The sequence below is a fragment of the Acanthisitta chloris genome, unplaced genomic scaffold, assembly GCF_000695815.1.
Source record: "Acanthisitta chloris isolate BGI_N310 unplaced genomic scaffold, ASM69581v1 scaffold19147, whole genome shotgun sequence".
NCBI classification, from domain to species: Eukaryota; Metazoa; Chordata; class Aves; order Passeriformes; family Acanthisittidae; genus Acanthisitta; species Acanthisitta chloris.
The window spans coordinates 1-10,706 of NW_008684504.1; the positions used below are offsets into that span (position 1 = coordinate 1).

The 10,706-nt window shown below is 43.9% G+C and overlaps 1 protein-coding gene across 1 annotated transcript in view; it reads right to left on the reverse strand.

Moving 5' to 3' along the window:
- Positions 1-2,422: 2,422 nt before the first annotated feature.
- SLC25A48 (solute carrier family 25, member 48) overlaps positions 2,423-10,706 on the reverse strand; it is a 13,021-nt gene continuing 4,737 nt past the window's right edge. Inside the window, exons 3-7 of the mRNA XM_009079373.1 lie at positions 9,670-9,741; positions 8,764-9,016; positions 7,356-7,604; positions 6,160-6,293; positions 2,423-2,545 (exon numbers count right to left, since the gene is read on the reverse strand). Coding sequence (XP_009077621.1) covers positions 2,423-2,545; positions 6,160-6,293; positions 7,356-7,604; positions 8,764-9,016; positions 9,670-9,741 — 831 coding nt within the window. The remainder of the gene's footprint in view (positions 2,546-6,159; positions 6,294-7,355; positions 7,605-8,763; positions 9,017-9,669; positions 9,742-10,706) is intronic.

A 10,706-nucleotide genomic window follows, 5' to 3' on the forward strand; every position in this document is an offset into this window, starting at 1 on the left:
GCTGCAAAAATAACTTCTAATGCTGAGGAGCTAAACTCTTGAGGCCTACTTCTTAGTTATATGCTCAAAGCTCCCATAAGCCTTTGCTCGACTCTTGCTCGCACAATGCTCTCTGGGAGCTGTGCCCCTGTTCAGGACAAGAGGGCACAGACTCAAGCTCTGCCAGGGGAGGTTTAAGTTGGATATTAGGATGAGATTTTTTACAGAGAGAGTGATCAGGCATTAGAATGTGCTGCCCAGGGAGGTGGTGGATTCACCATCCCTGGAGGTTTTTAAGCTGAGACTGGATGTGGCACTTAGTGCCATGGTCTAGTAACCATGATAAGGTTGGACTTGATGATCTTGGAGGTCTTTTCCAACCTGGTTGATTCTATGATTCTGTAATTAGGGCCCCTGTATTGACACTGCATTATTGATAAAGACAGATAGAAATTAAATTTCCATATGCCTCAAAACATAGTCCTAAGCCAATGTAGAGTAGATATCCTTTGGATTTTTGCATTGCAAGTTTTCAGTCTGATATCAACATTTGTATGCTTTTCTGCTTCTGAGGGCCCTTAACTCCATTTACAAATCCAAGATCAAAACCTCTCATTTGAGAATTCCTACATTTGCAGTTAACACAAAAGTAAATTGCATCTAGATATCCTAGATTTTTCTCCCATGCCATGTGTCCTTCTGCATGTGAGCCACTTACCCCTCTGCCTTTCCTGCCAGTGCCACCAGAGTCCTCTTGTCCCAGGAAAGCTGGTTCTTCTTGGAGTTTGCTTAGAAAATAAGTCATGGAGGTAATTAACAACATAAACAGAAATAATCGTGATGTAAAAGATCTTGAAATAATTGAAAGGCTGAGGTAGACCTAAGAGAAACCTGAGTCTGCCCCAGTGGTCTCACTGGGATTTTAGCAAAAAAGCTTGAGGTCTGAAGCTGTTCTGTGTGTTGAAGAGGCTTCTTTTGGTGATGAGGCTTCTTTTTGGTGCTGATTTTCAAGGCTGCAAAGTGATGTCTGCAGGATTTGGCAGTTAGCAAGGTGACTCGTGGGGTCAGGAAGCTCAGAAGGTCTAACAAGATACCTCTAGCAGGTGCCTGGAGGGTGACACCAGGCAAGCTGTGTAAATTAATTGGCAGCCTTCTATATGAAATGCACACTTGTTTAATTTTTTTCTGGAGAAACGGAACAGCTTAGTCTCCGAATTTAACATCCTCCTGTTTCCCAATTTAATTTATACCTTGGATAACAGACTGAAGTTGTTGCAGCCCTTCACATTTTTTCATTATAATGTGTCAAATTGTGGCAAACTGGAGAGTTCTGTGATGCAAAACACAAGTATGTGTTTGTATGGGAGGAGTTATCCATTTCTTTGAACCTGAAAGCAAGCTAGGTTTGGTAGGAATTCAGACCTTCCTACAGAAAAAGCACCTGTGCACCCATCACATCTCCTCCTCTCCTTGTTCACAAAAGAGGTGAGCAGTGTTGTATAAAAGACCCTCCCCTGGTAATGTCAGGTGGGCTGGGTTTGGGTACATCCCTTGGGAAAGTGAAGTAAGTTGGTTCAATAGGAAAAATGTCATTGGTGAAAAAGACCACCACCACCACGGGAATTATTAAGGTGCTCTTAATCAACAGAGCTGAAGATTTTATAAGAAAACGGTCTTTGGATTTAATTGAGCTGGTGCTGGTTTTGGAGTCCTCCAGGGACTAAGTCCATGGCAGAAGAAAAAGCAGATGCTGTAGGTGCAGGATGAGAGTCTTCGGTCAGAACGGCTGAGCCCTCTCCAACACCACACTGCTGATTTGGCTCAGGAAAGTAGGAGACTTTCTGGTCTTCTTGGCCACACTTTTGAAATAAGAAAGAAGGAGGTTTATGAAGTACTGCAGAAAACAGCAAAGACTGACAAGAATAATCTTGAGTACTTAACTGCTAAAAAAGTTTCTTTAGTCAGATATTTTTAATGCTGCTCCTTTATGCAACCCTAGGTTAAACAGGTGAAACGGTGAGTTCATAGTCAACACACTTTGAAAGGGCTTAATTTTAGGTCTTTGTGGATGGATCAAGGAGGAAAGGATACTGTGCAGGGACTTTAGTGAGAATGATGTTTCAGAACTTATAAACTGTTAGAGAATAATCTCCTTTCAAATATTAATTTCTGATTGATATTAATCAAAACAATCACAACAATCAGAACAGATTGCAGTGAAGCTCCAGGAGATCTGGACTGAAATTAAAATCCATCAGCACATCTGTTGTCTGCTCTGAATCCCACAGACCCAAATCTGAAAAGTGTTTGGCTACTCAGGTGTAGCTACCCATGTAAGTTCTCTGACTTTCAGAGGATCTACACAATTGCAACTCTATTTCATTCAAATATTAATTCTGCAATTTCATTAAAGCTAGAGGGTCTTTACATGCTGACCTGGAAGTTAGGGATTGGTCTCAGTTTGGTCTCTTTTCATTGCTTTGAGGGAAAGTTCATAGCCAAGAAACATGGCTGAACTCGTTGGGAATCCTCGCACTGTATTGACCGTGATGCCCCTAAAAAAGACCTGTTGGGGATGGAGAAAGGTTAGAGCATAGGAATACACTGGCTATTTTAAGATGAGGAAGAAAACAGTGAATGAAGTCATGGTGGGATTCTGAAAAACCAAATCTTGGGTTCCTGGGAAGATCTGCTCTCACTGCTGGTCTTAGCTGAGTCTGCACTGGAGAATGGAAATGCAATGGCAAAATTCACTGTTTTGGTATCATTGTGCTCCATGCTCCCTACGAACCCTGTCCTTACCTACCAGCAAGAGCTACAAGAGGTAAAATGTAAAAACATAATCTCATGTGTTAAAAATCAACAGAGCCAATTTGTAATTGAATTGGTAGGTTTATTGAGAGTAGCAAGCAAAGCAGCACTGGGCGGCCAGGGAGTCAGCACCCCTTGCTGATTTTTAGCTCCCTCTTTTAGACACCCTTATCCCGTTTCCGAGAAATCTGCCCTCCCCCAGTTTTATTCCCCGATATAAGCTTCACTCTGCATGCACTTGCTGTTGCTAGGGAGTTGTCTGCCCTTCTCTGGTGGTCATGGGGTGCAGCCATGTAGTCTTCTTCTGGGGTTCTTGATACATGTATCTTTTCTCGTGCAGCCGCATATTCTGTCATTAGTCCTTCCCTTATCTTGCAAACCTACAATTTATCCACTGTCAATGGTTTTACAGTGCCTGCACCCATAGTCTTGCTTCTGGCTATCCAAACATGAATTACAACAACATCTGCCCTCGTTGCCAAATAGACATCTATCACATCATGCCATTGGCATAGAACAGAAAGCAGGAAATCTAAAACACCCTCTAGTGTTGTCCTACCTATCTGTAGTCATAGAACAACAGAATCATAGAATGGTTTGGGTTGGAAGGGACCTACCATAAAGCCCTTGTTGTTCCAACCCTCTGCCACGGACAGGGACATCTTCCACTAGATCAGGTTGCTCCAAGCCTTGTCCAGCATGGCCTTCCTTTGCATGCATAAGCATGTGGGGATCATGCAAACCTCGGGTACAAGGCGGCTGTTGCTTTTGTGCAGGAAATACTCAGATGCATGGGGCTGGGTCGATGGGCACAGAAGACATTTGGCAAGAGGAGAGGGAGTGATGTGGCTGTGAGCCAGCCCAGCCGATGTGGGCACTGTGCCATGTGAACTAGTTTTCAGGTTTCACCTTTGAGCACAGAAGGAATTTCTCAATCAACAGAAAACTAGACTTACTCTGTACCTTGCTGAGAACTAGCTCTCACCACCACCTTTGGCAAAAACATGTGATAGAAGCTGGTATTTTCACTGTAGGTTCGTAAGGTCAAGCCTTGATATCCGTACATAAGCCAGAACTTTATTTCATTAAGATAATCAATACCTGCAACCAAATTTCCTCATTCTGCTCAAAATATGTCTTTTTAAAAGATGCTGGCATGTACAAGAGTGAAAGACCCTGTGGCTTTTAAGTGCTTGAATAGTAAAGTGCTTTTGGAAGGTGAAGAGGGCTCTTCTCACTCCTGGCTGCTGACCTTGATTTGTCTCCCTTTGAACCACCCTCACTACAACACTGTTCCCTGGTGTGTGCACAAACTGCTCACTTTGGGGTGAACCTGGCCACAAAATGATGGTTGCAAGGAGTATCTCTGCTGACCTGTTTCTCACAAAATCACTGCATTAACCATCCAGGCTAATCACCATGGTCACTAATCTAAACACCACAAGTACAGAATAGACATGAAAAGGAACATCAGCAATCAAACCCCTTTCCATGATTTACAATGGCAAAGTTCCCACAGCTACTGTAAGAAATCATGGAAGATCTTGGCTCCAGGACCAGAAACCCACAGATTTAAGTGTCTAACCAGTATTTCCCCTGAAACTACGAGCTCTACTAAACACCGTCGTATGTTGTATCCACTAAATCCAGAGCATAGTGCTGACTTATATGAGACAGAATCCAAATATGTTCACATGGCTTAGGATGGAGTTTGCAGTGTGAAACTGCAATATTGGGATATTTAGGACATTACTTGATTTATTGGGATGTTTTATTTTGTTAGGAAGGAGAATTTTCTGGGAGGAAATTAAATTTCTTGCATTATCCTGAAAGCAACACAAGAGAGCCAAGTTAAATAATAATGAAGATTTAGGATGAAAAGTCCAGAGGCATAAATTTTTCTCATCAGAATGAACATGTCCAGCTGTGGAGAAAGACGATGGCTATGTTCACATCTCTTTGTGTACATCAGGCAATTCTTTCCTTTGTCCCAGAATGAAAACATCCAGTCCTGGATTTGCTGTTTGTCAGTTGAGTGTCTCCCAGTATTTAAAAAGATTTTCCTTATGAGAGCAGGATCCAGTCTTGCCACCAACTTTTACTCAATCCTATTGCTGACTTTGGTGTGGGCACCTTGGTAGAAAAACTGCAAGCAGTTTGGACCTCAAACAAAGCCCCTAAGCACCTGAATTAGTTGCTAATATTCAGGCAGGACATGGAGAGTAGAGGGTGAGGACGAGGATGGAGAGAGAAGGGAAGACACATGGAAATTCCCTTTTCAGCCACCCTATGTTTTACTGTGAAAGTGCATGGCAAATGGAATGCACAAGGCAGGTAGCATAGAACCTGGGCAGTCTGCCCCTCCTCTGACCATCCAAGCACATCCTTAGCATCTCTCCAGATGCTTGTGCTTCACATCGATGTGACTTTCTTCACTCAGTGGCAGAAACTGAACCAGACCACAGGCTCCAGTGACAGCTGCCATAACATAGTGGCATGTTGGCAAATATTGAAATCACACTGACTAGGGATTTTGCAGGTTATTTTTCTGTTTTGTGACTTGTTAGTTTTCCCTCAGAATGTGAAAATTAACACTTTGGAGCTAAAAGCCTGCATGATGTTTTGATGACAAATACATATTTATTTCAGTATCAGATGTCACTTCTTGTAACCATGCCTTGGCAAGGCAATAAAGCTGCAAACCCTTGCTCTCTGCCATTCACATTTAACTGAGGCAAAGTTTGCAAGTAGAGCAAGTATCTTTTATTATGCTAGCAAAGTCAGACAAAGGAGATAAGATTTTTTTTGCCACACAGCCCTTCTTCACGTTTGAAACCAAAGCAATTCTGACTTAAGAACATTTTCAATCAACTCTATCTTGGTGCAAAATGAGGGTGGGCAGTACAAAACACGACAACAGTTCTACCAAAGCATCGTGCAAGGTGGCCAGATGCACCCAGGGTGCCAGCATGGTCCCACCAGAATTGGTTCATTGACACTGGAGTCAATGGGATACATTTGACCTCTGCATTTTGTAGCAGCAATCACAGAAGTAAGATCTTCTGCCTCTGATTTATGACAAATCAAATCATATTTACAGTGAAGTGCACTGACATGAAGTATTATTTGAAGTTAATTACACCAGCAGAGTGTGACCCCCAGTCATTCATTTCTGCATTGTGTAAGGTGCATTATTACTCTCACTATTTAGATTTGGAAAGAGTCTGCACTATAATTACCTACTGCCTAATTTGGCAGTAACTGACTTTAGCTGTCTCTCAACCCTGCAGATAGGTTTGTAACAGCCAGTGTATTTTCTAATGAGAATTAAATGCCTAATATCCAGATTTTACTTCAAATGTCACTTACTTTTAAGCCCTCGTTCTGGTAGCTCTGCAAGATGCAGTCAAGGGTCCCTTTGTACTTGTTTAAATAAACTCCATCTGCCTGAAGTCGACTTTTCACCACATCCATTGGAGTAGCTGTTGCCCAGGAAATGGCTCCTAGAAAAGTGCAGAAGGACTTGAATAATTTCTTCTCTATATTTCCTTGGCTGCAGGCCAGTGAACTCAGAAATTCACCTCTCATCTACCACATCATATTCATGCGAATTTCTTTTCAGCCCATTCACCCTGCTTAGGCACAGAAACAGTATTTCTGGGAGCTAAGTTCCCATTTCTGGAAGAAGCATTGATATTTTGGAGGTTATGCTGCTAATCAGGTGCAAACAGCTCAGGAGGGACTCCCCCAGGTAAATACATCTGCTCTGCTTCTGGTGGAGCATGGATATGATGTGGGAAGAGTGTGAGCTGCCACTTGGAACTAATTCAGAATAAAAGAGTCTGTTGTAAAACAAAGTTTGAGCTGAGCCATCCATGGCCCAGTTGGACAGACAAGAGTTTGTTTGGACCTGTGTGAGTGGTGGGGCACACTAGAGACGCTGTCCAGATGGGCCAGGGGCCTCTTTATTTGAGGAGAAATAGAGAAGGCATTTGTTAGCATTACCTGAGGTAAGAACTGACTTGCCTTTATGGATCTGCAATTTAGAAATGGCCAGGAAATGGGGAGTGGGTGTAGGGGTGAAGTTTCATATGCTAGGGGATACAAATGCCAGTCTTACTGGCAGGTGTGCAGATGGAAAAAAAGAGATTATGGATAACAGTCAACTTGGCTCCTGCTAGGTGCAGGTAGGTGTACGCCCTCCTGGTGGGCAGCCAACAGGTTGAAGTCCTCTTCTGGAGGCATCTTGGCTGCTGTGTATCACTGGCAATGTGATAGGCAGGTTGCCATGAGGTGTACAGGGAGATGAAGGTGCTGGCTGTTTTCCTCTTTGCTGACATTGAGCTTGATGAAGGTCTGATAACATGACTTCCATAAAGTTTGTCAAGTCATAAAGTGCAGCTGTGGTGCCAGGGGACCTGGCCCTGGGGGAGGAAGGTCGTTCGATCCCATGTCCTCTCCTGTGATCAGGAGGATGTGGTAGCCCTTGAATCACCCCTGTAATCTGCTCTGGGAACTTTCCTGTCCTTGTTTTGCCAGTGTTGTGAGGAAATAAAGGTGCTTACCTGCTACACCCCCTGCCAGCCAGACAGAGGAGGGACTAGGAGAAACACATCCCTCAGGAGTCATCCAGTCACAGAAAATTGTGTAAGGGACGAAATAGAAGAGGTAACCAGGAACATCTCTCAGAAGCATTGCTCCTGTGCCTCGGTATATTCCTGCTATCCCCTCTTTTTGTAGAACTGTCCTAAAGCAGTGAAATGGGCCACGGTATACAGGAAATCCAGGAGCTGTGGGCTTTAGTTTAACCTTTGCTGAAAAAAAAAAGAAACAACTGTTAGAATAAATATATTCCTGCAGAACTCCTCTCCAAAGCCCACTGCCATCGATCAGAAATTGCTGCCATCCAGTGTTTTTCTGCTGGGATCAACATGTTGCATGGGAAAAGTTTTAAGAAAGAGTACTTAGATCCATTTTCAAAAGATGTTTAGACACTTCAGGACAGATTTTTCTTAGATGCATGGCATGCTTCCCCATAGGTATGTGCCCAGTGCAATTTCCAAATGAGTTTAAGGCATTGTGCCAAATTTTCATGGACTTTAACCACATCTGGTAGCAAGTTGCATCTCTGAAAGTCTTGACATCTTCAGAGTCTGGCCTTTCCCATGCAGACCAAGTTGCTTTTGTTAAGGGCATCAGGTTGCTAAGCTGCATGGAGGCTTTAAAAATGGACAGAATATTATTTTATGGAAACAACACAAAAATGTCAATGTCACAGTTAAACACCAGGTCTGTAATCATAAGAAGTGAAATGCTAAAATCCAAGCTGTTAGCTCTGAAGCTGTTTCACCTCTTCCTTCAGCTCTGCATGTGCTCTGGTGGGGTTTGCTCCATGCTGGCAGCCTGCAATGGAATTCAGCTGTCTAGAGGAAGAGAAGCTCTTTCTGTCTGCAGCTTGTGGACAGGGTACAGCCACCCACTGCCACACTGCCAGTGTCCCCTCCTGACCCATCCTTTCACCCTGCTCCAAAGTGGTTTGCAAATGTACATGGAAAACTTTTGCTTTTGAACAGAGGAAGGGTGGAATAACAGAGAGGGGTTTACAGGCAAACATATGTTGGACTGAGCATGCAGGTGGAGATGGGCAGCTGGTGTTGCCACTGGTAGCCACAGTGCTGCTCATGGGATCTCCAGGGGACCTGATAGCCCAGGGACTCACAGTCCCTGCAGCTCCCAGTCCTGACCAGATCTGCTTCATGTTCTTTATAGATCCCAATTGGCTGCAAATGCCAAAAAAGCTAAAAACCCTCCCCTCGAGCTGAGCAGGATGGGGTCCATCCTGAGGCAAAAGGAGGCACTTTTAGCCAACTGTGGCAGCACAAAGCAGCAGAGCCTTGAAGCAAAGTTATCCTAAAGCTCTATGTATGCCCCAAGGACTGGCAGAGAAAGGAAGAAGAAACTCTTCCTTCCTACCTTTGACGTATGGCTGTGTTTGCATCTGTAGCCTTATCTTTACCAGCTCCACAGGAGTGCCAATGACCACAGAGACAAACCCTGCCACCATGCTGGCCAGAGCCATGTCAGTAAGTGATGGTGTCCTGGCTGGGTCTCCGTGGCGCAGTTGGCTGAGGAGTCGTTGTGTGTTGCTGAAGACGCCGAACACCACGGAGCTGTTGATTCCAACGCTGGCCAGTGGGAAGGACATGCCCTTGAAGAAGCCAGCCACCTACCCAGGGAAGGGAGCAGGGGTTAGGAGAGTGAGCAGGACTGAGCAGTGTAAACCCTGACTTGCCTATCAGGCCAGAAATCATAGAATCGCAGAATGGTTTGGGTTGGAAGGGACCTTGAAGACCATCTTGTTCCAACCCCCTGCCATAGGCAGGGATGAAATGCAAATCCAAGTCGCAGATGTCTCCTGGAACCAACTGTTTGCACATGCTGAGCAAAGGAAATTAATTCATGCTGCTAAAGACTTATAAAGATTGTGCAGAATACAGGATATGGTGAAAGCACAGGAACGTGTAAAAGTCTTTCTTATGGACAGCTTCTGTCCTGGCTTCACCAAAGTCAGCAAATCCATCCAGGAGACCTCTGCCAGCAGGATCAGGCAAAAGAGCTTCTGTGGATGTAACACCATGTGGAGACACTGATTATTCCATGACAGGGATCTGTCTTTTCCCTATAGGAGTAATGAAGAGGGTTACCTTAGAGTTATGCAAGAGAATTCTGTTGGGATTTGCAGGCTCAATTGCACCAGCTTTATTGGTCTTCATATAACTGCTGGTGTCAACAGTGATTTTGTATAATTGCTTTATGTATTTATCTATTTATCAACTTGCACTTTCTACCAGCACATTTCAAGGATGATAAAGTACTTACAGACTCGTTTCTGTACACAGTGAGAACGCAGTTGAGTGTATTTCCATATCCTTGTCCAGCTTGCAAACGAGTCTGCAAAAAACATTCATAAAACGCAATTAAAATCCCATGTTTCCAGCCCAACGAGAGCTCACGCTACGTAAACAATGTGTACTTTGCTTTGAGAGCAAGTCCTTCCATAGTTGTAAAGAAAACAGAGCAATAAAATAAGATATATGTACATCCATCACATTGAACTTTGCCAGAAACAAGGCTAAGTGGGATCTCACAGGTCTGAAGCTCTCTGCAACATCTGGAATCGATGACTGTCAAACTGCTTTCCAGTCTGGACCAGCCACCCTCACCCCAGCACAGCAGGATGCTGGTGTGCAGTGCTGTCACTGGCAAGGGCCTGATTTATATGGAAATTGGAGAAGTGATGTGGTCTCCTCCATTCGAGGGCTCTCAGTGAAGACTGGGATGTCATGCTGAGGAGTAGAGAGGAAAACCCCCCTGGGAGACTTCTGGGGCCCTTCTGATCTATGGTGGATTTTAAGATGTAGAAATACTAAACGGAGCCAAAATAATTCAACAGCATCTCAGAAATTCTCTGTGCTTCACTCAAAAGTATGTTTTCACATCATTTCCAACAAAGATGTTTTGTTTCTGGAAAGCAGTTTGGTTATACACCTTCCAACAGCTGTAAGAAATGGCACATAAATCACACTAAAGTCTGTAGGATTCAACAGACATTCCCCTTTTCATATATATATGTATATACACACACACATATATATATTTAGATCATCTTTCATTCAAGCTGCTCAGAAGTTTGCATGAAAAAACATCCTAACAAGGGGTGCAATTTCTGGGCTTAGAGGTGTGCAAGGAAGTGGAAACGCTGTTCACTTTGCAGGACCTGGGGCTTCAGCAAATCATCTTGGCTGAGACCAGAGCTCATTTTCTGTAAGACACTCACACATGCTCTGTCAGGGATGTTTCTAGGGAATGGAGACAGCATTTCTGACCACATCCATCACATCCATCAGCATTGCTGC